General features: G+C 35.2%; 4 protein-coding genes across 5 annotated transcripts; 2 read left to right on the top strand and 2 right to left on the bottom strand.

Moving 5' to 3' along the window:
- The first annotated feature begins 987 nt into the window (after window positions 1-987).
- Window positions 988-3,437, top strand: LOC111023458 (uncharacterized). Of its 2 annotated transcripts, none has more exons than XM_088124837.1 (4): window positions 988-1,502; window positions 1,583-1,769; window positions 2,461-2,587; window positions 2,963-3,437. In XM_088124837.1, exons 1-4 carry the CDS (start codon window positions 1,105-1,107, stop codon window positions 3,262-3,264), a joined length of 1,014 nt encoding a protein of 337 aa, XP_087980963.1. In that variant the 5' UTR covers window positions 988-1,104; the 3' UTR covers window positions 3,265-3,437. The 2 variants fall into 2 exon arrangements, with proteins under 2 accessions (XP_087980963.1, XP_022156582.1); XM_022300890.2 differs by having other exon boundaries at window positions 995-1,502; window positions 2,494-2,587.
- A 1,335-nt stretch (window positions 3,438-4,772) lies between these two features.
- On the bottom strand, window positions 4,773-6,325 carry LOC111025926 (PLAT domain-containing protein 2). Its single transcript, XM_022303848.2, has 2 exons — window positions 6,181-6,325; window positions 4,773-5,474 (listed from the first exon to the last, which is right to left on the bottom strand). The coding sequence occupies exons 1-2, from the start codon at window positions 6,319-6,321 to the stop codon at window positions 4,992-4,994; spliced, it is 624 nt and encodes a 207-aa protein (XP_022159540.2). The 5' UTR covers window positions 6,322-6,325; the 3' UTR covers window positions 4,773-4,991.
- A 1,167-nt stretch (window positions 6,326-7,492) lies between these two features.
- Window positions 7,493-15,023, top strand: BIOF (biotin F). The gene is made up of 11 exons (XM_022301864.2): window positions 7,493-7,961; window positions 9,882-10,021; window positions 10,128-10,235; window positions 11,348-11,586; window positions 11,691-11,732; window positions 12,548-12,635; window positions 12,906-13,039; window positions 13,399-13,487; window positions 13,640-13,790; window positions 13,887-13,955; window positions 14,675-15,023. Exons 1-11 carry the CDS (start codon window positions 7,709-7,711, stop codon window positions 14,799-14,801), a joined length of 1,440 nt encoding a protein of 479 aa, XP_022157556.1. The 5' UTR covers window positions 7,493-7,708; the 3' UTR covers window positions 14,802-15,023.
- A 1,166-nt stretch (window positions 15,024-16,189) lies between these two features.
- SWI1 (SWITCH1) lies at window positions 16,190-22,432 on the bottom strand. Its single transcript, XM_088125853.1, has 10 exons — window positions 22,380-22,432; window positions 21,212-21,270; window positions 20,363-20,492; window positions 20,101-20,204; window positions 19,333-19,997; window positions 18,837-19,220; window positions 18,428-18,551; window positions 18,261-18,344; window positions 16,925-17,524; window positions 16,190-16,794 (listed from the first exon to the last, which is right to left on the bottom strand). Exons 2-10 carry the CDS (start codon window positions 21,248-21,250, stop codon window positions 16,633-16,635), a joined length of 2,292 nt encoding a protein of 763 aa, XP_087981979.1. The 5' UTR covers window positions 21,251-21,270; window positions 22,380-22,432; the 3' UTR covers window positions 16,190-16,632.
- Window positions 22,433-23,753: the final 1,321 nt, after the last annotated feature.

Raw genomic sequence — 23,753 nt, 5'->3', positions numbered from 1 at the left:
TTTATAATCAATTAAGTTATATCTATTTTTCGGAATTAATTTTGAATAGTTCATTAATTAATATATAATGATTATATAAAATTCCTAGGATTAATCTATAAAATCAACACAAGTATCATTTATTTTCATGAAAATCCTTTTCCAATAGTATTTTGGATGTGTAAACAAATATGAAAGTTTTTTTTATTTACAACAATATTATCCCGAACAAATCATATTATCATGGATCTATCAAATATGGATATCTAGTAACTAACAAAACCTTAAACCAATTGATTCGAACATCAACAATAACCCTAATATAGTATCATTAATATGTGATAACTTTTATCTTTCTATATTTGGACTAAGAGTTCTTCATACCCAAAATTTATCCAGACAAAATTTTCTTGTAGAGACCTGCCTCATCAGGGTTATATTGAGTCTTTCTTTAAAAAAAATAACAAAATAACAAAATATAAATATAAATATGGACGGACATATAATTTAGATCAAATTGAAAATAAAATTTCTTGAAATATCAGAGGCAATTGAAGCTACCAAAATTTATCAAAACTAATTCTCCACACAAGAAAGTAAACTAGAAGGGAAGAACTCCTCCTAGTTCAAGAGTACTCTTGATTGGTCAAAGTAAATCATCGCATCTACGGTCTAACGAACGAATTGGAAGAGAATGAATAGATTCTTTTCCAAAAGCGAATCATGATTTCTTAAGGCAGCAAGCATCATACAATTTCACCTCCTCGAGAATTTTTGTTCTCCCATTTTTCTTACCATGATAATCTTTGTAAAAATAATTTTATGGATAAAGTTGAACTTTACGTAATGTCTAAATTTGATATAGGATGCCATCAAATGGAAAGTTTAAGATAAAAAGAATAAAAAAAATATCCCACAATTAGTAATTTCCTATCGATTGACATTATCGCAACAATAAATACCAATACGAACAAAAGAAGTAGAAGAAGACAAACCGAGTGGCTATCGCAGGATTTGGCCCACAATAGAATAACAACGCCATCAAATTGAAACCCAAAGTGACCCATTCATTCATTCATTCATTCATCGATTGATTGATAAGAGCAGCAGAGCGAAACGATTCTCATGTTCGGTCGCCAAGGTATGGGCGGCGGAAACATCATCAGAACCGCCAGCAGAGCCGTCGCCAGAGCCAGCGGCGGACTTCAAGACGCCGCCGCGACCGCGACTGCGACTAGACCTTCCTCTCCGACCTCCACTTCCCGAGCCACGCACCGGCACGGCGGCTCCGCTAATTTCCACGGCCTGGCGTCGACCTCTGCCTCTTCGCAGAGCCACTGTCCGGTTTCCGCCACTTGCGGCGTCGCCGCCGGCTGGCCCTTCTGCAATCGCTACTGCGATGAGTTCGTGTGGATTTCAGAGGAGCGCGAAAATGGCGGTAGGGTTTGTTCTGAGGACGGCGTCGGTTGCTGGTCTGTTCCTTCGGTGGACGAGGTTCACGGCGCCGTCTCTGCGCTTCACCAGTACGAATTCCAACTCCATTTTTTCCTCAATTTCTAGTTTTCTCTATAATGATTGCCGGTTGCAAATTTGTGGAGCGTAGGGTTTTCGGGGAAGAGAAGGATGATTCGGGTCGGGTCGGGAAGTATATGGGTTTGGCCAACCGGGTTTCTTCGGTCGGGTCCGGGTCGGACTGGGTTGAGCCGTGTTTGGAGCTGCAGATGGGTGGGCGTGGAGTTGAAAGGGTTTTTGATGCTTTCCATTTATTGCAGACCGACCCCTCAGTTCAGGTGACTTTTGCCACTCGCTCCTCTAACTAAAGAGTTTTATTAAAATTTTAAATTATAATTTTGGTCCCTATGATTTTGGTTCGGTTATAATTTCAATTTGTCAGTTTGGGGCAGTCGAGATTTTACTTTTTAAATAAGTTAAAAATTAATAATATGAATATTATTTTCATATTATCAAACAGAGTCATGGACGTATGGAAATATCGCAGTAGAAATTTGATATCCTAAGGTTTTATAATTTTAAAACTTTAAATGATGATAAATATGGACACGTGTTTTTATCTACGTGACAATAATAAGGTCATACCATTTAATTTTGTTGAGGATCTTTGTTGACTCATGTATTAAAAGATGATGAGTAGGTTTTTACGAGTGGATAAAAATTAGTTTAGGGATTATTTTTTAGGTTTAACCAAGATTTGAAATTATAAGACGGAACTCATAATTTAATCATTTTTTTAAATACTTCTTTCAAATTGGAATTTGAATAAAAATTTCTTTATTATATTATGTTATATATAATTAATTATAGTTCCACGGCACGTGAGACTGAGATTTTGAACCTCCAATTTTATCGAAGATATGACATATCCATGAACTTGTTTGCTTCAAAAATTGAATAAAGGGAAAAGACAAATTGCATGAACTTAGTTGATCTATAATTTACGTTTCGTTTTTCATTTGTTTTAAGAAATATATCGATCATTTCGTTGTGTTCGGTCAGAGAATGGTTATGTCAGTATCATCAGATAAAGCAGTTTGGGACGCCATTCTAAACAATCAGGCAGTGCAACATCTCAAGAACTCCTTCTACGAAGGTTAGTTTAGTCTTATAACACTCATTTTTTATTTTGTCGAAATAAAACAATGGAATTGATCCCGAAACTATTTTTGTAGATATTGATATTTTTTTAGTTGGGTTTAGTATTTTACGTATTTGATTTTGTGGTAAGGTTAGATTTTAGTTGTTCAGTTTAAGTATTTCTAGAGCTTGATTTTGAATGTTTTATTGATTGAATTGTGTTTAACCATCAGATAGTTTGGTGGACAATTTTTATTTTAGTTTGAGACAGCGTCAAATTTGTTTTAATATTCTTTTGACGTTCATCGGTGATTTAATCATGTTTAAGATGTTGGATGAAGGGCCTGGGCAAAAGAACAGGAAGGGTACTTAATTCTCCGTTTTTGTGTAGCCAAAGATGACAGTCCTCAGAGTTCAGAGGAAAGCTCCCCCGACAAGCCCCCCGACGAGTCGACGAGCGTGATCCAGTGGATGTTCGACAACACGAAGACGAGAGTGATGGAAGTAATTGAGAGGATCACAGAGCTGGTGAACCACTTGTTTGAGAATGTAAATGATGATTATGAAGATGAAAAAAAGAGAGGAGCAGAAGCCATGGATCCCTTTGAGGAGAAGCTGAGAACTTCATTCTTCATCTCCATTGTTGTGCTGCTGCTTGTAATGGTGAGTCGAGCCCACAAGGCCTCTCAATGAATTTGACGACATCAAACTTTGCTCCACTGAGCAATCTCTTTCTTTTTTTTTTTGGTAATTTTTTTCTTTTTTCTTTCTAAATAAATTATGCATATTTTGTTCATGCGTTGTTTTTGCAATTCTTAGGTCACTTTTGGTGTTCTGTTTTTCCCAATAGATTGCTTGTTTATGTCTTTTTTTTTCCAAAAATCATCCTCATGTTGTAATAACCTTTTTTTTTTAAGAACCTTTTTCTTTTTTGTTCTTCTATTCTAATTTTAGATATGGTATTAAATATTCATTGATGTGTCGATATTTTCATTGACGTTTTCATGTAACTATAGGTTCGACATTGACATGAGGGATAAATACACATTTCAATTATATTACAAAAAGATTGATAAATATATATCAATATTAATATTTTTAACTTATTTAGAAATAGAAAAAAATGTTTATTTGTTAATTTAAATATTTTTTACAATTTTTACAGAAATGTCTATTAACGTTGACATTTTATTATTTTATCGATATTTCCATAAAATTGAGACCTCGATGTTTCATCAACATCGTTATTTAAAACTTTGCTTTTAAAACATTTTACATATTTTAGCGAAATTTTAAAAACAAAAGAAATTTAAATATGTAAATGGGTAGGCACAAGCTTAGTATTTAAAAAACAAACTCCAAAATGTAATTTTATTATCATATATGTCTCTGGTTCTGCAAATTTTCCTTGACTTTTAGAAAACGCCTGTTTAAATTTATCATTTGAATAGTAGATTTTTAAGGTGGAAAACATAACAGAATAAATTAATAGTAGAGCTCGTTTCATAATGATTTTATTTTTTTTTTAATTATGTTTGTTTATTAATTTCTTTTTGTTTCTTAATCTACTTTCAAGAATATCTCCAAAACACTAACCAAATTTTAAAAACAATAAAATTTTATTTTTCAATTTTAGTTAAAATTTAATAAGTGTTCTAAAATTTAAAATATTTATATGCAAAGAAATAGATAGAAAACCATGCTTTTTAAAAATAAAAAGTATTATAAACTATACCTTAATTAGTGCTCCCTAATTTTTTCAGCTACATCAATACCTACATTAATAATTAAGTATAGTTCAATAAATATGATATTTATATTACATTTTGTTAGGTTCAACATTTATTCTCATCCCATTGCTAAACTCAAATAAAAAATAGAAGAGTAAAAATACAGTTTGTTTACTACAATGAATGAGATGGAGGATTCAAATTCGTTACTTATTGGTCAAGTCGGACACATATGTCAATTATCGTTAAACTAAGTTCATGTTAGTAAGTAAAAACACAATTTTGGATATTGACATAACTGATCTAACATATTATTTTCTTTCATGGATTTTACACATCAACAATAAACGGTAGTTTGAAACAATTTTTAATACTATTTTAATACTCATCCATCAGCAAATACCAATATAGTTCAGACATTAATAATTTAAGGGTAAAAGATAGGAGAAAGGTTAGAATAATGCTCCACTGTTATATTCTCAAAATATATTTATATATTTTAGCCAAAGAAAGAAATTTACATCTCACGTCCAAGAAGAGAAAAAAGCCTGGAAATTCGGAAAATGACACAAAAAAATGCTCTCATTATTCAATTAATAATTAAGCAGCATCACTTCAGAGGAAAAAAAAAAAGTACGATGGTACTCACGATTTACGAAGATTCTTCAACGTTCTTCCGAATCCATTCCGTTACGATGAAGCAGCCTTTTTGGAACTGGAGACCACCAGCCTTCTGCTATTCATATGCTTCGACGGTCCATGTCCACGGACCCAATCCTCGCACCCGTCCAGAATTGTCGTCAGCTGAAACGGCGGCACGTCCGTCGCCAGCCACTGGTCCACGTAAAACGCCGTCTGGGAGCACGCTCTGTGCGGCCCCGTCGACGTGACCTCCACGTAGTCACAGTACCACCCGTGGTGTGGGCCCGAACCGTCGGAGGTCAAGTTCAGTCGACACACCGGCGCGTCGATGCACGCGCCTCTTCCGCTGAATACGTCGACGCTGTCACGTTCGAAATAGTCGTGGCCGGGTCCCATCAGCCCCCACGATTCCAGATCTGAAATCGACACCGATTGGCCGAATGAATCGCCGAGGGTGATGCTGATTTTGGAGTCCGTCCCGCCCTTCAGTATTGAACCTGTCCTCACATAGAAGGTGTACACGCATTTGTCCTACAATCGGGAAACACTCTCGTCAATTTTCACGGATAATCCGATCAGGCTTTAATTTTCACATGTAATAGAATAGAAATCGGAGCATTATCTTGCATTGTCTACGCAACATTTCTGAAATTAGTTGGCCTGTCCTAACTCATAACCAATCTGAAATGTAAATCATTCGATCCGCTCGTTGATTATTATACATAATCGAGTATCATCAATTGGAGCACCATCTGCATTTTCTAAACAATATTTCTGAAATTAGTTGGCCTACCGTAACTCATAATCAATCTGAAAGGTAAATCATTCAAATCGTTAATTGTTACCACATACATACAATCGACTATCACCGACGCAGAAATCGGAGCATTATCTTGCACTTTCTAAACAACATTTCAGAAATTGGTTGGCCTGTCATAACTCATAATCAATCTGAAATGCGAATCATATTACACATACAATCAACGCAGAAATCGGAGCAGATCATTATCTTGCATTTTCTAATAAACAGCATTTCTGTAATTATCTACCCTGTCCACAACTCATAGCTAACTCAAAATCAATCTGAAATGTTGCAAAGTCGATCAACTAACAGGATCACAGAAACAGACACAGTCGAAAGCAAACACAAGGAAAGATCAGATTCAATGGATGATGAAAGTATGAAGATCATGTGAGATGCGACAATTAAGGAACTAAAAAAACAGAGGAAACTAACGTGAGAGTCGCCAGCCATTGCAGAGAGGAAGAGAGCGATGAAGACGATGGAGAAGCAGAGAGAAGGAGGTGCCATTTTTGCAGAGGTTTTGAGATTTAGGGCTGAAGGAGATGGCGATGATTGGTTTATATACAGGTTCATGGCTGGGGAAGGGGAAGGAGGAAGATGACATTATTGTCACGTGAGTTGCACGTGGCGCGTGCCTCTCCGTTTTAGGACAGAGATTAACGCTTTCGATATTTTGACCTGGCAAATTCCGGTGGATAGGTAATGATACAATATTACAACATTTACATTATTTTATTATTTTTCTTTTTTAAATTCGAAATTAAATGGGAAAAGATGAATCAGTGTTGCAATTTCCACCCCTACTTTAAAAAGTATTGCAATTTTACTGTTTAATAGGTTTTTAATGGAAAAAAGTATTTTGATATGGGTCAAATGATTATAAAATATATATTTAGTATGAATTACAGCTTACAAAGTTTATAGGTAAACAGTTATTCTTCCCCAAATTAAATTAGGAAAAAGTTGTTTGATATATGATACTTTTCCATTGGAAAAATTTCAATTTTTATCCTCCTACCTAAGTGATTTTGACATTGCTAAAACCATTTTACTTATGCCAAAATGGCTTCTATTTTAACATAGAATGTTTGGCAAGAATCACTTTAAGTGATTCCTGATCAATTACTGGAAGGGTGATTCTCCAATAATAATTTTTGTCGGTAAGGAGGAGAAGAGGGAAGGAGATGGAATGTCTCGTCACACTGAAAATATTATAAAACTAGTATATTTTGTCAAATTAATAATGTACAGTAAGTAAATTAATTGTCACAAAATAATTTAAGAATAATTTAGAATCATTTTACAAACTTCATGGACTCAGGGTGTTCATTTAAAAACTTCAATGATCAAATAAATACCTATTCCAAACTTAAGGGATAAAATAAATTTCTGTTTTAAAATTTCAGAGACCAAATACATATATACATCAAACTTTAGGGACCAAAAGTGTATTTTTCCCTTTAATCTATATAAGTTATACGTGAAAAATCAGGTGTAGTTTAATATATATATAAATTAAGTATATATTTCTGATAAAAAAAATCGTGAATTCAAATTTATTCTCAAACCAAGCGAGTAATAAATAAATAAATAAAACTCACCGAATCAGAGTGAGGGAGATAAATTGCAATTTTCAAAATCTGGAAAAGGTGCTTTGGCTAGAAGCCAAAGAAGTCATTGAATTTTTTAAAAAGTGCTTTTTTCTCACAAAAACTGACAAAAATAACAAATTAAACCAACTCCCAACCAAATTTCATTTATTCTTCTAATCTATTCTATCAGATCACCTAAAAAACCTAACTAAACCCTTCTTTCTTCCAAAATCTCTGCAACTTTATGGCGAAATCTATGGTCTACTCCCCCTTCATTCTGCAAATTCGAACCCACTCTTCAGCTACGCCTTGAAACTTCTCACTTCTCTCTCTCAGAGTGCAAGTTTTTTGAGCTTTTTTCTGGGGAAATGGAGATGAATTTGTGGGATTGCTGTGTGGAAGAGGCGCTTGCTAAGCTTGGATTGCTCCAGTTGCTCAGGTCCTTGAGACCTATCACGCCATCCCGCGAGAAACTAAATCCTGTTATTGACGAATCCCCTTCACAGGACGATGGAGAACTCGAGGTGTTCGATGAAATGCAGCCGTGGGATAGGGCCTCTGTGGAGATTGAAATTGCCGATTCCACTTTCCAGAAGTGGCTTCTTGACATTCCCAGCTCCGGTATGCTTCCTTGCTTTCGTTGTGTGGGAATGGGATGCGTTTTGCATGTTTGGATATCAATTTGTCGTTTGAAGTTCTTCAATTTGAATTGTTCATATGGTTTGTGCAGTGGGATTGTATATGATAGGAATACATTGTTTGTAAATTGCATGGTGACTGTCTCTGTTTATTTTAATACTCCATGCATGGCTTAATAACTCAAAGAAGTGCGACCATTTCAGCTGTTATGTACTGGTATGTATAAATAATTTAAAAATATTTAAATACTTATAAGATATCTATACTGTTAGAGCTAAAATTAAATAATACGGGAGTTGGAATTAAGAATTAAGAACTAAGAACTCATCCCGATCCCCACGACAACTGAAATTGCATGGGAAATAAAACATACGTGGGGTTCGGTATCATGGATTTTCAGCTCTGTTAATCTAAACCAAATAGGTAAGCCTGAAGAGAGTCCTCAAAATTTTAATTTATTCCTTTGAGAAAAAATCGACATATTATTGATCAGTGAAATTGACAGAGGAAACAAAAAAGGCCCTCCATATTGTCAAAAGGTTATTTAATTAAGCCATAATTCGTAAAAGTAAAAAGAAACATCTACACCAGCTGAGGGGTTGAACGAAAACCCTATCATGGAATCAATATTGTATGTGATCTGTGAAGATTTTCACATGGGAATTTTTGTAAATGTGAGATATTCAAAATTCAAGCCTTTGGTTTCATTATGCTTTTTACCAAAAATGAAAATTCTTGGTTTTGCTCAATTTGCCATTTTTTCCGTTTTAGAAGGATTAAAGATATTAGGCCCCAAGGGGTAACCCAGTTAGCAAGGACTTGGGATCTCTTGGTCATACTAGCTTAGAAGCTTCAAGTTCAAACCTCCTAGTGAGCTTAATACCAAAAGCTCTTGATGTCTCCCGGGATTTGGGGCGGGCGCGGTTGCCCCTGGGTGTAGGGGAGCAAAGCTCCGACTCCTAGTTATAAAAAATAATAATAATAAATAAATAAATAAAATAAAATAAAATAAAGATATTATTTCTTGACACAGCTTGAAGTGTTTCGATTATGTGACCAAAGGAAACTAAGAAATCAAACTAAACAGCTTTTACTCATCCCGTCTCACTTGAATAGCAGTGCCTTTTCTCATCTTTTAAGCATTCTGTTTTTTCATTTCAGAAAAAAAATAAAATTAAGTAGATATTTACATCAATGAAAAAAGTCAAAACAACTTTTTTACAGGGGGTGATTGTGTAGTTTGTGTGCGACTGCTGCCAACGTTCACAGGTTTTTTTTTTTTAATTAAAAGAAAAAATCAGCCTCATCTCCTTTTGACACAGAACACAAGAGTAACCTAAGTGAAAACCAAAGAGTTCTTCCTCCATTTTTCTTCCTCCAGTTAAAAAAGTTATTCTCTTGCAATTTTCTTTCTTGAGCATATAAGCCAAACAAGATTCGTAAGAGAACTTAGCTATACACAAGGTTCTCTTGGACAGGTGTATCTTGAGTTGAGGGAGGAATCTCAATTTCCCAGTGTGATGGACGCGTGTCTTTTCTTAGGACAATATTTAGACACGCATCTTGGCCCATATCAGGCTCTTGACCCTCATTTATTAATTAATAATTTACCTCTGATATTTATTATTGTTGGTTGGTCTTATAGTGTTCCTGCTTTGTCGTAATTTTTATAGTAGTTCTAACATTCCATGCACTTTAACCTCTTCTGTTGAAATTACCTTGTGCTGTAAGAAGTAAATTAAATAAAGAGTCCTAAATCTTCAATATTGGCATTCGGCTTTATAGTATTACTGGACCTTAGTTGTGGTTCTTTCATTTAATGCTCTTAGTTGGAGTGAACTACATGTTTCCTCAGAGAATTAGTCTTTCCTTTGTTTATTAGAATTTGTTTTGTTCTTATAGGAGATGAGATTGTAACCAAAGATGGTGCCATAAAAAGTCTAGTGGAACATCCTAATCAGTTCAAAAAGTTAATTCTATTTTCTGGAAATGATTATCTGGGATTAAGTTCCCATCCAACAATAGGAAGAGCAGCTGCAAAGGTGTGCTTAATGATATATGCTTCTTCAAGAAAAACCTTTTTGCCGCCATTCTACTTGTATTCCTTAACCCCTTTTTTGAAGTATCTGAAACTCAATTCTAAACCAGGCAGCCCTAGAACATAGAATGGGCCCTAGGGGTTCTGCTCTAATCTGCGGATATACCTTCCATCATAGGCTGCTGGAATCATGCCTAGCTGAGTTAAAGAAGAAAGAGGTATGTATGCTTTAATCAAATGTACTCTCATGGAATGTGTACACAGTTTGAACACAGATAAATGCTTTGCCAATTACTGATAATTCATTTCAGTGTTTACAGAACACAAGGCATAAATCTAATTTGAAAGGTCCCATAGTTATCTAAAGTTAGAGACATCAAATGTTGCTTAATGAAGCAAGACGCACTTAAACAAATAGAAGTCATAATATAGTGCAAAATTTATAAAAGGGTAATGGAAAATATGCTGATACAACACGAAACATATTGTAAGAATTAAAATCTTAAACATATTTTCTGACAGATGATAAAATATTGAGGCTAGTTTGGTAAACTAAACACAAAAATGACCAGTCTTTACTCCGCTGTGACCTTATGACCATCATGGCAAGTGCCTGCCGGAAGGTGCTCAAGCAAGGGTTGCTCCTGATGCCTCTTCTGTTGCCATAGGTGAGTCCCATGTCGGTATAAAAATACTGCTCTATTTAGCAAGTATTTTGAAAACTTCAGCATTTTGATTAGCTGTCAAAAAGTCCACTAGGACTAGAGAATGGCCATTTCTAATGTAAAATAGGAATAGTAAGGTGAATCAAAAGGTTGGAATTATCTATATACATATGGTCCGATCTAAGTAAATTCATATTATTTACTACTGAATTTTGACTATGTAACAGTACTAATTTAACTTACCAAATCGTATATGAAAAATGCTTTGGTATTGTTACTTCTGCATTCTACGTTTAACTATGTAAAGGTAGTTTCCCCATTAGTCCAATATCTATGTCTCTAGGTTTTTCGAGTGTTGCCTAACTGAAGATATATAAATTCAATGTATATATTGTACTTAGCTTATGTTTAGGCATGAACATATGCACATTTTTCTTTTACTCTGTTTGGACCATACAATATGAATTATATATTTGATTGAAGCAATTAATTAGCATCTTTACTCAACATAGTGTCCGTAATTTTCACATGTCATGGACTGTTGAAAACATATGGGTTCACTTCTATGGGAATAAGTTTGTGATTTTTGAAGGTTTAACCTTTCTGTTGCTCTTTAATATTTGATATGTACACTCAGATGTGCAATAATCTTTTAATGTTTCTAGGATTGCCTTCTTTGTCCTACTGGATTTGCAGCCAATATGGCCTTGATGGTAGCAATAGGAAATATTGGCTCGCTATTAAATGAAGGCAAAGCTTCATCTGAAGATCAGAAGATTGCCATATTTTCTGATTCACTGAATCATGCATCTATTATTGATGGCATTCGTCTTGCGGAGCGACAAAAAAATGTGAAACTGTTCATCTATAGGCATTGTGATATGGCTCATCTTAATGCTTTACTGTATGTCTCTTTTTACCTTTAGCTTTTTTGTCCATATGTTATTTGGATCTACTCAGATGCCTTATTCCTGCTTTCCAAGTTATAACTGCCTCTTTTGTTTGCAGATCGAGTTGCACAGTTACAAAGAAAGTTGTCGTAACTGATAGGTTGGTGCCGTTTTACAAGTAGATTTTTCAGTTCTAACTTTTCTCTCTCTCTCTCTCTCTTTCCATTTTCCTGGCTATATGAAGGCCACCAACAAAATTTAGCTGCTCCAGTATGCGTACTTTGATGATTTGTAATATGTGCGTGTGTTTCTGAAATAGAGAAATATAAAACTTTTCGTTGATATAGTGAACACAGTCAATATCCTTAGGAGCTTACATAAAACACACTCCGATTTGGGTTAATTACATGAGGAATATATAACAAAACAATTTCTCTTAAGGGAACCAATTAGATGCATCGACAGAACCCCCTTCCTTTCTCGTGCTTTCCCTAGAGGCTCTTGCCTCATTGAGAACAAAACCTTTGAAATTACTATAAAGGACAAGAGGCTATTGGACTTTTATAACTAATACATTTACATCAATAGACAATATAATATATGCTATAGCACTTGTTAATGCTGCCCACCAGCAAGCATGGATGTTAAATCATAACTATCATTTGGATTTTGGAGTCAATTTAACCTTGTTTTACAACTCATGCATGTTGACATTGGTCAGTGATCTTCACTCCAGATATAAAACAATTTTCCAGGGATGATGTTCCATTGGTCAAATAGAAGCAACTGTTTCATTAGCTTTGTATTTGCTGGTCTCCAACTTGGCGATTGTGCTACTTGATCTAATCTTATGCCTCTTATAACATCTTCCTTATCTTTCTACTAATTAATGAATTTATTAGATTCAACTTTTTCCCTTTATCCTAACTACAAATGTGAAATCGGTGTTTGACATGTTTTCTATTCATAACACAGCTTGTTTAGCATGGATGGAGACTTTGCGCCCATGAGGGAACTAGCAAAGCTTCGAAAGAAGCATGGATTTTTGTTAGTTATTGATGATGTAAGTTTCATGAACTCATTGGTAGATTTATAAATTATTTGAAGCTGTTTTTAAGAGAATATGATGTGCTTTTGGCAATTTTTTGTTGCCGTCAATTCCATCTCTGATACTAGGTGTATTCCATCTTTGGCATTCTTTTCATGTCTTCCGCATTTGGTTAGTTTGTTGGTTTGAGCTTCCTCATTAGGTGTAATATGCACTGTTCAGAGTCAAAAGCTTAATTTATGTGAGAAGTATATATCTAAGAACTATTGTTCATGCAAATGCCAGGCTCATGGAACATTTGTTTGTGGCAAAAATGGCGGGGGCGTAGCCGAGAAGTTCAATTGTGAAAGAGATGTTGACATATGTGTTGGCACCTTGAGCAAGGCAGCAGGGTGTTTTGGTGGGTTCATAGCATGCAGGTAATAGTTGGTATTTCATTCATTAAATTAAATTTGGCTCACTTTTAGAAAGCCTAATATTTAATTTCAGGTGCAATGATTGATGGTAACAATCTACTTAGTGGCTATCAAAATGCCCCAGGAGTCCATGACCTAATGTTTACTTTCCCTATGAAAGTATAATCTCGGTTTACTATGTTTTTTGTTTAATCAGAGAAAGTGATAATTCCACTTAGCCTGCTTTGCATCTACCTGTTTAGGTGTTTGTGCTCTGTTCCCCCAATGTATATAACATGCAGCACATTCCTATGATTCTTTTCCATAATTTTGGAAAATTAATTTTGATTGGCTTTATGATTTTCTTCCTTCGACGCGAGCAGCAAAAGGTGGAAATTGCTCATTCAATCAAGGGGCCGATCCTTTATATTTTCAACTGCTGCACCCATCCCCCTTATTGCTGCTGGCCATGGTAGAGTAGATTTGTTATCATTCCAAAGACTTAACACTAACAATATACTAATACATGCAATCTGCTGAAAGAGACTCTTAATGCAAATTGCTTAATCTTATCATTTATCCATTTTGAAACTATATGTTCCTAATTAGAGCATATATTAGCAGCTGCTGTCTTGGTGGCAAAGAGGGAAATGTGGCGAAGAATGGAAATTTGGAATCGGGTCCAAGATTTCCGTGACTTGACTGGAATCCCCATCCAAAGTCCCATAATATCTCTTATCGTAGGGAGTGAAGGGAAGGCATTGAAAGCCAGCAGGTGCTACATCTCCCTTTCTATGCAATTAGATTTATCGTTTCAACAGTATGCACTCATAGTAGTACTGTTGTTGTTATGTTTTTTATTGGGGAACAGGCATTTGCTAAAATCTGGTTTCCACGTGACTGCCATAAGACCTCCTACAGTTCCAGCCAACTCTTGCAGGTTGACCATTTTCTTTTCCATCTTTTACAATATTGATTCTTGGAAATTTTTCTTGATCTCCTGACAATTTTCATCTGGAATTTACTCCGCATCACCCTGTTCTTAAACTTCGGCATATGTTATTGTTCATTTCTTAAGGTGGATATATTTCTGCATTCTTATTTTGATCCCTTGGTTCTTGAAGTTACGAGAATTAACATCTCTGTTTCTTGCAATGATCTCTGAATATCTTGCTGTATTAAAATGCATTCTTATTTCAAAATGGAGCTGCTTTCTTTGAGAGTAAGCAGACTCTTCCGACCCTCATGCTTCCTCTGCCCATACTCCACGCCACTAGTCACATAGAAACTAATTAAATCTCCATTGAGAAGTTATGATGATAAATGTAAGTTTGAAGTCACAATTCTAGAAATAATGCATTATTAGTCAGCATGGTTAATAACTTAAAACCCGTCCCCGGAAGCTAACCATAGGTGGGTAAAGACTCTATAGGGACTAGTGGCATGGGCCATGAGCATAATGTAAGGAATTGGATCTCGATACTTGATTATCCCAAAAAAGAAGATAGTAACTAATACCGGTAGTATGAACTTCTGGACTAGTCAAGTTTCTGAGTATGAAATATAAAACCTTTACTTGGTGAATTGTTCTTGTACATTAGTTCTTTTAATGGATGTGAATTACTGAGTTGTCGTGTCATCTTCGAACTCCCATCTCAGGCTTCGGGTGACCTTGAGCGCAACGCATACGAGAGAAGATGTGAAGAAGCTGACCAGCGCACTCTCGCAATGCATCAGTTTCCAGGATATTGCTATTAATGGTGCAAATGGGTATGCAAGATTATAGGTGTTGATTTCTTTAGCTCTCTCACAGAGTTCCCTTGATTGTTAAGGGAAATTTTGGAAACTCTCCAATATTTCATCCATCATGGGGCCATGCAAGATTTTGCTTGTTACAGTTCCACAATTGTTTAAGCACATTGATTATTTCATTCTAAAAGACAAAAGAAGGGATAGGTCTGTCAATTTTGGCTATCAGAAGCTCAAATTTTGCATCTATTTGAAGTTAGATCAGTGCAAGCACCACAGTAATAGCATACATTTTGTTATAGAATGGAATTATAGTTTTTTTAGTCAAATTGGAAAAGAAATTTAAATCTTAATCCATTGCATTTAGCCATTGAAGAGGCTATAAAGTAAATACAAACAAATAACTGCCTAGGTTTCATCCAAAAATAGATAAATAAATAGTAAAAGAAAATGTCAAAAGTATAGCTTAAGGATTAATACATTTACTAATTCTTAAATTTGAGAGAATATTTTGCCATATTCAAATATGTGCAACTAGGTCTACTTGTATAGGAAAAAGTCTGCTTGTATAGGAAAAAGTCTGGTTACACTATAAGAGAAAAATAAGACTTTTTTTTTAAGGGAGAAAAATAAGACAAATTTAACACAAGGACCAAATTTGACTTGTATTAACACAAATATTAGTAATTCCAACAATAATACATTTGTAATGAATATAATAAAGAAGGAAAATATAAATTTTAGCATTGAACTTAACAAGATATTTTAATTTTTACCATGAATTCAAATTACATCTTAGACTATGATAAGTGTTGCAATCATTTACCTTATCTTTTAAAAGATGTTATAATTTGTACACTCTAATAAATTTTCGTTTGAGAGATTGTTAAAAAATATATATATTTAGTCTGAAATTGATATGACTACAAAAAGGACATTACGTCTTTTTTTTAGAAAGTTTGTAAATTTTGACGGAATTATTTAATGGTTGATGTTATGCATAATCAAATTTATTTTTGTATAAAGCTTGATTTCTATTAAATTAGTGAATATTTGAGGTTCTTTATAATATATTTTTTAAAAAAACTAGTTGATGAATGAGTGGAAATTAAATAAAATTAAAAAATAATAATATTTATCTATCGTTCATTTTAAAAATTGAAAGTTAAAAGTAAAAATTTATGGACTGGATTATTTTTTAGTCTATAATATATAGTTTAATAAGTTAGATTATGTCTGGTTGACTAATGTGTCCCGCGGTGAACATGAAAAAGATAATTTGTTTCTTATAATTAGAAGGTTTAAAAGGATGCCCTTCTCACTTTCTAAGAATTAGGCAATGTAGAAGGGCTCCTAAAACATACCCATATCGTTTTAGCTTATGTTGTCTATACTCACAATATATATTTTTTAGTCTGGTAGGATGAAGATCAAACAATTAATCTTTCTTATCTATTTAACTATTGTTAGGATTGATGATCCATTGAAAAATAATATCTTAAAAGCCACTCTCAATTCCCTATTCATTATCAAACGGAACCACTGTAAAATTAGTGTATTCTTCTCTTTATATTATATCATTGTGAATGGATCTATCTTCATACTTGTACTGGGAAGTTAGTTGCTTTGGTCAGATGTTAACAAATACCATTGCAATACCCCATCATATAATCACCATTCCTTAAAATCCATGTTTGTCAATTTGGGTCCTACAGCACTGTAATTATACTCATATCGTATACCACCCATTTTCCCCCCAAAACAAGTAACCCCTCCAATCATATACTGCCTAAAAAAAGTTAGCCTGATATAAAATAAAACTATATTTTAAGCCCTAAACTCCATGTTAAAGTAAAGAAAGTCAAATATCACTCACTTTCAGAAAATGGGTCCAGCTCCAGAGATGATTTGGAGTTGGCAAGATCCAGCAACCACTTGTCTCTCATTAACAACCACGAAGGAGTGGAGGAAGCAGAGCCCGAGCATTCCTTCCCTTCAACACCTTCATTCTCCTGGTTTCCAGATACAAGCTGCATTGCATACACACAAATTAAAAGTGGAGAGGAAATCAAAGTAGAGATTTATGTCAGTTACTTCAAATAATTTTCTCAACACTTCAATGGTGAAAAGAAAAAGGGAGGAGGAATGAGAGATGCATACATTTGGCAAATCATGGCAGGCAGAGGCATTAGAATGCCTTCTTTGGTAGGTCAGAGTCCCACAAAATGCAAGGTCGCAATGTTGGGTATGAGGCTGAGGAATCTCATTAAGGTTGATGAGATTGGGCCTTCTGGTGAGAGTGGTGAGGGTGGTGCTGAGTGGACGCCTGGCCAATGGCTTAACAGGGGATGTGGGGTGGGCTCCATTTTGGGGCAACGGTGAGAGGCGTGGTGCGGCCGTGGTTGATGAAGCTGAAGGTGGGGTTGGGACCACCAGTGGGTCATCCTGCAGCTGCACCATAGAATGAGGAGACATTGCCATATTTGGCCATAGAAACGTACCCTGTGGCTTGCAAATTCTGAACCCACTCTTTAGCCTTCGAATCCTTTCCGCCTTGTCCTCTGTTTTTGCGACCGTATATCCCATATTTCCCTCCTCCATTTGTTTTGTTGCTGCTCTTTCTTCCTGCTTTGTCCCTCTTTTAGTATCTGACTTTGTCGGTGGCGGGGGTGATGATGGCCTTAATAATGGGGATGGTGGCTCTAATTCTGACATGTTTTGATCCTCAAGGGCTTTTGATCTTAGAATCCTTGTCGTCTCCTGCATTAAACATTAGTCATTAATGCCAATGCAATTGTTCATGCATTAATTAAAGCCATTCCCAACAGCGATCTGAGTAAAACATTCGATCCCTAAATTATGATCTTAATGATTATTTACCAAGTTCTCGGGTGATACTGTATATGCCAAATTGGTGCTTCTTTCCAAATTTAACGTTTCTTATTTCCAACTGACAGACGAGAAGTGCAGTTAAAAGAATTTAAAACATTTGTTTTTCTTTATTGTTTTACACAATAACTTGTTATTTTAAGCATGAATCTACTTTAAATTATTAAACATTTTCATTAATATTATCTAAATAAATGTGTACTGTGATTGCAACAATTCATTCAATATATATCAAATAATTTGGCTTGTCCAACCCCTGACACGTGGAACTCCAGCCCAGCTACGTTATAATTTCCCTAGGCAAGCTTTGTTCTCTAAAATAAATAGCCTTTGTATGAATAGTGATATACAATTAGTTCGTGTTTCTCCGAGGGGGTGTGTTAAAGCAGCAGTGTACACTTGTGTATTTCTGTTGTAAAGCTAACTTCATAATTTCCTGTTCATTAGACTCCTGTTTAATGTAATAAAAACAAAAAGAAAAAACCGAGATTTGTCCCAGTTATTTTTTAGGACGAAATTAATTTACCACATGATTTCTATCCTAAACGTGGTTCAAGCAGATTTAATCAAAACAAAAATGTATAAAGGTTTCGCGTATGCAGGTTACCTCCATTCCGCGCAGTGATTGTGAAATTTCCACAAGCTGTTCCTCGATTATGGCTTTTCTATTCAACAATTCGTTGTAGAACTCCTGTCAGTGAGCATATGAAGTGAAATAAGTATGAACAGTTGGACCCTGCAAGAACTAAATTCGTTCGTTTTCAAAATCCTCACCTTTAATGCAGTGAAGGAAAGTTTTTCATGGTCCAGACTCATAGATGTAACATTGGAATTCGGTTGAGTCACGATAGTTAAATCTTGTTGCTTCCCAGATGTCCGTTCTTGTTCTTGTATGTATCTGTTCAATTTACCCGATGAAGCAGCGCGATAAATTTCAAGGCCAATATTCCGGGAAAAGAAAACAGACAGAATATTAGATGCTCTAACGAGAAATTAAAAAAAAAAAAGAATTTTAAACATTTATATAGTGATTATTAGAGGCAGTCACATCCCATATCTATTAATTTTTCTTCAGCCAGCGACTCCAATGAGAACTTGGGGAAAAATATCACGATCTCTCGAAGCAAAGGAAATTGACCATCCACATATATGAAAAACCGTAAAAGAGAGGAAAAGAAATTACTTCTTGATTTGGGCAATCTCATCGTGGAGCAGCTTGATCTCCCCGGCACAAATGGGATCCTGGCTAGGGTTGTCGCCCAGCTTCCAACCAGGCGGCGGTGTCCAATATGGATCCTGCACTCCAGCCTCCCTCCTGATATTTATCAGATCAGCACTCTCCAGCCAATATTCCATTGCGCCATCGGCATTATGTCGGCGTCGGAATCTGTCAGCTCCACCCGGTGCCACCTTTCCGGCCATGTGCTTCAGTAGATGGTCCAGCAAACCCGTATCACCAATCAGCTTTCGGGCTTCAGCTCTCAGGGCTGGTCTTAGTATTGGGTTCCCAAAGACTGCTCCTTTGGCCTTCATAATCTTCAGCATGTTCTCCTCGGCCAATTTATATCTTCAATATTAATGAAATGACAGAGCAACCCATTAAGAGATGATTAGACTAACTCAACTATTGTTTCAAAAGTAAAACGAGTAAATTTTCGAATGTGGTTAGGGTTTCTCACCTCTCCACGGACCATCTATCAATTGATTTCTTCAGTTCTTTTTTCCTCCCAATATTACGAAGTTTTGGCCCATTTTTCTTTTCGGGAGTTGCATTCTTGAGATTTTTCTGAACGTTTCTAGGGCCATAGCGCTTCCTTTTATGGTTGTCTCGTTTCCCGTATGAGTCTTCGACCTTAAGTACTTCTTCCTCATCCTCCTGATCTGTTTTCTTTTCCTCTTCCCCTAAACTCTCCTTTTTTGCTTCTTCTTGTTCAATTGATCTCGACAAAGCTACAATCTTTTTGTCTTCGTGGCGACCTATGTATTGAACTTGCCGCCGGCTACCCCACTGGACCATCCCAGTAAACTTGAGTTCGGACCAGCAAATCCCCTTTTTAGAAACTGCATTGTTGGGCTCCCCACCAGAAGCGGAGATTTGATCTATCTCAGCGTTCTCCGACGTCGGTGCAGTCCAAAAGCTCCATGAGTTCCTTCTATCTGCAATTTCTGTAGCTGGTATTCTCCGGCAGATTACGTCTCCAGCAACGTTTGAACTCATTATATACTTCTCGTTTAGACCTGGGAGCTCCTTTCCATTTGGATTCTCGCGGTTACGAAAATGTGTGCGAAGAGAGTAAACACTTGGGTATCTCAAGGATACATTGTCTTCATCCTTGTCACTAACCTGCGTCATAAAAATGAGAAAGAACGAAAACCCCATGAAATTTTATGCCCAGATCGAATTCTATGAACCATAAATATGGTTTTTGTGAAGTTGGTTAAAATACCATGACTATCCGGATTGCCCTTAGTTGTTCTGGGGTAGTAGGTGAGAGCTTCGAGTGGTCTATTTCATAGAAAGACCCCACTTTTATTTGCTCCAAGTAACCCTCTGATTCACAAAAGCCAAATGGGAAGAAGATGAGTCTCACCTATCGGAACGTTGCCATAGTGACGCATAGACATAAATTTAAACCAAAGGCAGGGGGCAAAATGGGGACAAAAATATGAAAGTTTGGAAGCAAAAGGAGAGGAGGTTGCTGTCGTTACCAGCGGTACAACTCGGGGTAGCCACTGCTAAAGATGGTGGCAGTGCATGTCTGGCTGAAGCAGGGCTTTGTGCGCCGTCTACGGAGCTATGTTCCTGCATTTCCTTCAAGTACATCGCCAATTCCATATCCTGCTCAACCCAGAACACAATGTTTAGAAAAAAACCCCAATGTTCATTTGTAGCAAAAATAAACTAGCTACACATATCGATTACTAATATTATTATCACACCCAAAAACCCTCTCTTCCAATGCAATGACAAGGAAACAATCCCGATCCCTCCTCCAAATGCAATAACCCCAGAGAAATTACAAGTATAAAACGGTTATTTTATCATAGTAACAAACCCACAAAACTCCCTCACAAAAAAGGTTTTGAAAGAGGGATTTCGCATTATCGGTAGTTACGTGCATGCGATTTCGTAATCTCATCATGACCCGTATTTTGCCTTTTAGCTGCGACACGTACACGAACGCAGAAAAGCAATTAATTTCAGAAAGCAAACATCCTTTTTGGGGACATAAAAGCATGTGCATTAATTACGCTGTTTCTTTTTTCTTCTTCTTCTTCTTCTTTCTTTTTAATGGAATGCTCCCTATCCTTTTTCTTTTCTTTTTTTTTCCTTGTGGAAGGAAAATGATTCCTATCTTATGCGAAAAAAATCATGTCACAGTTCGATTGGAGTAAATTTATTCAGCATAATTGAGAAAATTGTACTAAAAAAAACTTTTATTAGAAAAAAGGAATGTGGACATCACGAATATGAAAGCGCGTGGGGTTGCTAGTTGGGTAAGATAGGAATATATACAGTTAGTGTCTTAGTATTATAGAGAGAGAGATGGTGCTAACTTCAGCTGCATCATCAAGTTTGCAGGAGCTTGCGTCCATAATTATAAACACCTGAAAAACTGTACATATAACGATTTGTTAACAATGGAATCAATAAAGTAAGAATTAAAACAAAATAGTGAACCTGAAAAAAAACAACCAAAAACTGAATAACGGAAAGATCATTTTGGGGAACTTGATATTTTGTTAATTTATCAATATGAATAAAAGAAATAAATATGGCAAGAACTCCAAGGATTTTCCTCAAACCGAAAAGAGTCAGTTTATGCTTAAGAAAAAGAAATCGTGAACAAATCGCCGAAAAAGTTGGAGAGAGAAATTGCTTCTGGTGCTTCGTCCAATACAAAAGGCTTTTTTAATTTCATAAACGGAAACGAGATTAATATTGCGGCTACGAGAAAAAGGTTACAAGCACCGAAATGGCAATATTTTCAGACCCTGAAATTCAGAGACAAAATGCAGAGATACAGAAACAGGACAACAACGGGAGAGAATTAATCCAAATAGCGACTAGAGCGAGACTCACTGGGTTGACCAGAACGATGGTTGAAATATGTAACTAAAACGAAACAGAAAAACCAAAGTGAAAATAAGTACAGCAGCAAATTAGGCCAAAAGATATCTGATCTCTTCGGGGAAATTTTCACGATTCTATCTATATTTGTAACTTTGAACTGATCGAAAAAAGGATGAATCGATCAGAATCAGAATCACACACTATGAGAAACAAAATGGATACTAACAATCGACTCAAACTATTTCCCGCGGAAAAAAAAATAGTGATCGACGGTTGAGCCATAAACAAAAATGTAACCATCATTTTCATGTGTTAGTTCTTGAAAAGTAGAAGAGAAATGCGGAAAATAATATTCATAAGCAGCAAGTCGAGGTTGATGAAAAACAGAGAGATCAGAGAGAAGCGCACTTCAAATACGAAAAGTACAATGAGAGAGATCAGCAGCGGTAGTACTAAAGACTTCCATGGATCCAAAACAAGAACTAAACAAACAGCTATTCACTTAAAAAAAAGCAAAAAAGCAAAAAAAAATCGTCCAGAAGAGATTAGATGATTAAGTTATTGCAGACTCATACACACATATATATATCGATGAATCAGAAATTACAATAAGAAGAGGATTTTAGAGGAGAGAATTAATTGAAGAATTACCTTAATCGTGAGAGGGAGCTTGGAGGAGAAATGGAGAGAAATCTGAGTTCTTCTGCATGAAAAGAGAAACCATTAATGGAGCGAGAGCAATTTTTATAGAATAGGGGAAGGAGAGGGAGGAGAAGGACGTGTTGCACTTGCACCTCACGTGACCTTCTTCTCCACTTCCTGATGCTGGTCCGTGGTCCCCACCCCCAAGAGACTGTTAAAAATTAAACTATTCTTAAATTACCGTTTTACCGCCGAGCGGTGTTTTTACCAATCGTACCCCTGTAAGGGTAGGGAGAGGTGGAGATTGGAGAAGGAGATTTGTGTTTTTTATTTTTTTTAATTTCTTTTAAATGTTTCCACCAATAAGGTATTACCGCGTACGTGGCTAGTTATTATTGGTTGTCATCGTTTTAAGGTATTGAACTCTTTAACTTTTCTCAGTTTATTGTATTTCCTTAATTTACTCAATGTAAATGAATTTGAAAACTCAAAAATATATACATACATGATAATTATTTTAAGTTTTTTTTTTCTTTTTTGTTATTATATTTAGTTTTAGGTTTACATACTATTTGAATCTTTGTAGGTTTGGTTTCAGTTCATTTTTGTCCTTTAATTTTGCTTTCAAAACGTTTATTTTGACTTCTAATCTTTTAATTTTTATTTATTTTATTACATATACTTTCGAAACATTCATTTGGGTCCTTTTATTATATTTTTGTCTCATTTATTTTTATTATAATTTTAGCATAATATTTCATTTACTAAACTTCATGAAATGTAGTCATAAATTTTGTATTAGAGAGGGTTCTATCATATAAAATTTATGTTAAAAATTTCCAAATGAAGATCAAATTAATCACTTTTTCAAATTACGATAACCAAAACAAACGTTTTGAAAGTATAAGAACTAAAATAAACAAAATTGAAATTACATGAACCAAAATTAATTATTTGAAAATATATAGATCAAAATCAACCAAAATAAAAAATATATTGAACAAAATACTACTTAAACCTTAATTTTAAAATGTTTAGCTTTATTTTGAAAATAGGTCGGATATAAACAAGGTGGGCCGCGAAAAAACATATGACTTATGATACACGTATACATAAACTCAAATGCTATGCAAGAAAATGGGAGTTGAGAGAACAAAAAATAGAATTAAACCTAAAAATAGTGAAATTAATTAATGTCTTATGTTATAATTTTAATCATATCTCTTTGACTTCTTCAATACTTTTATCATTATTATTATATGAAATAAAATATATTTGTTTTTTTTTTCAATTCTTTTATTACTGTTACTCATATATATATATATATATATATATATAGTTTAAAGTAATAATCTTATATTCCCCTTTCTATGTGAAGAAAAA

Source organism: Momordica charantia, assembly GCF_013281855.1.
Source record: "Momordica charantia cultivar OHB3-1 chromosome 6 unlocalized genomic scaffold, Mcharantia_2.0 BLBB01000006.1, whole genome shotgun sequence".
NCBI lineage: Eukaryota > Viridiplantae > Streptophyta > Magnoliopsida > Cucurbitales > Cucurbitaceae > Momordica > Momordica charantia.
This window is presented reverse-complemented; position numbering and strand designations above follow the sequence as displayed.

Coding starts and splice junctions, on each gene's coding strand:
- LOC111023458 (XM_088124837.1), top strand. CDS start 1,105: ATGTTCGGTCGCCAAGGTATGGGCGGCGGAAACATCATCAGAACCGCC. Junction 1,770..2,460: donor AGACCGACCCCTCAGTTCAG/GTGACTTTTGCC, acceptor ATTTGTTTTAAG/AAATATATCGATCATTTCGT. Junction 2,588..2,962: donor CAAGAACTCCTTCTACGAAG/GTTAGTTTAGTC, acceptor GTTTTTGTGTAG/CCAAAGATGACAGTCCTCAG.
- LOC111025926 (XM_022303848.2), bottom strand. CDS start 6,321: ATGAACCTGTATATAAACCAATCATCGCCATCTCCTTCAGCCCTAAAT. Junction 5,475..6,180: donor CAATGGCTGGCGACTCTCAC/GTTAGTTTCCTC, acceptor TCCCGATTGTAG/GACAAATGCGTGTACACCTT.
- BIOF (XM_022301864.2), top strand. CDS start 7,709: ATGGAGATGAATTTGTGGGATTGCTGTGTGGAAGAGGCGCTTGCTAAG. Junction 10,236..11,347: donor CTGAGTTAAAGAAGAAAGAG/GTATGTATGCTT, acceptor TAATGTTTCTAG/GATTGCCTTCTTTGTCCTAC. Junction 13,488..13,639: donor CCTTATTGCTGCTGGCCATG/GTAGAGTAGATT, acceptor ATATATTAGCAG/CTGCTGTCTTGGTGGCAAAG.
- SWI1 (XM_088125853.1), bottom strand. CDS start 21,250: ATGGACGCAAGCTCCTGCAAACTTGATGATGCAGCTGAA. Junction 19,998..20,100: donor GGGCAATCCGGATAGTCATG/GTATTTTAACCA, acceptor TTTATGACGCAG/GTTAGTGACAAGGATGAAGA. Junction 18,345..18,427: donor TTTCCTTCACTGCATTAAAG/GTGAGGATTTTG, acceptor GCTCACTGACAG/GAGTTCTACAACGAATTGTT.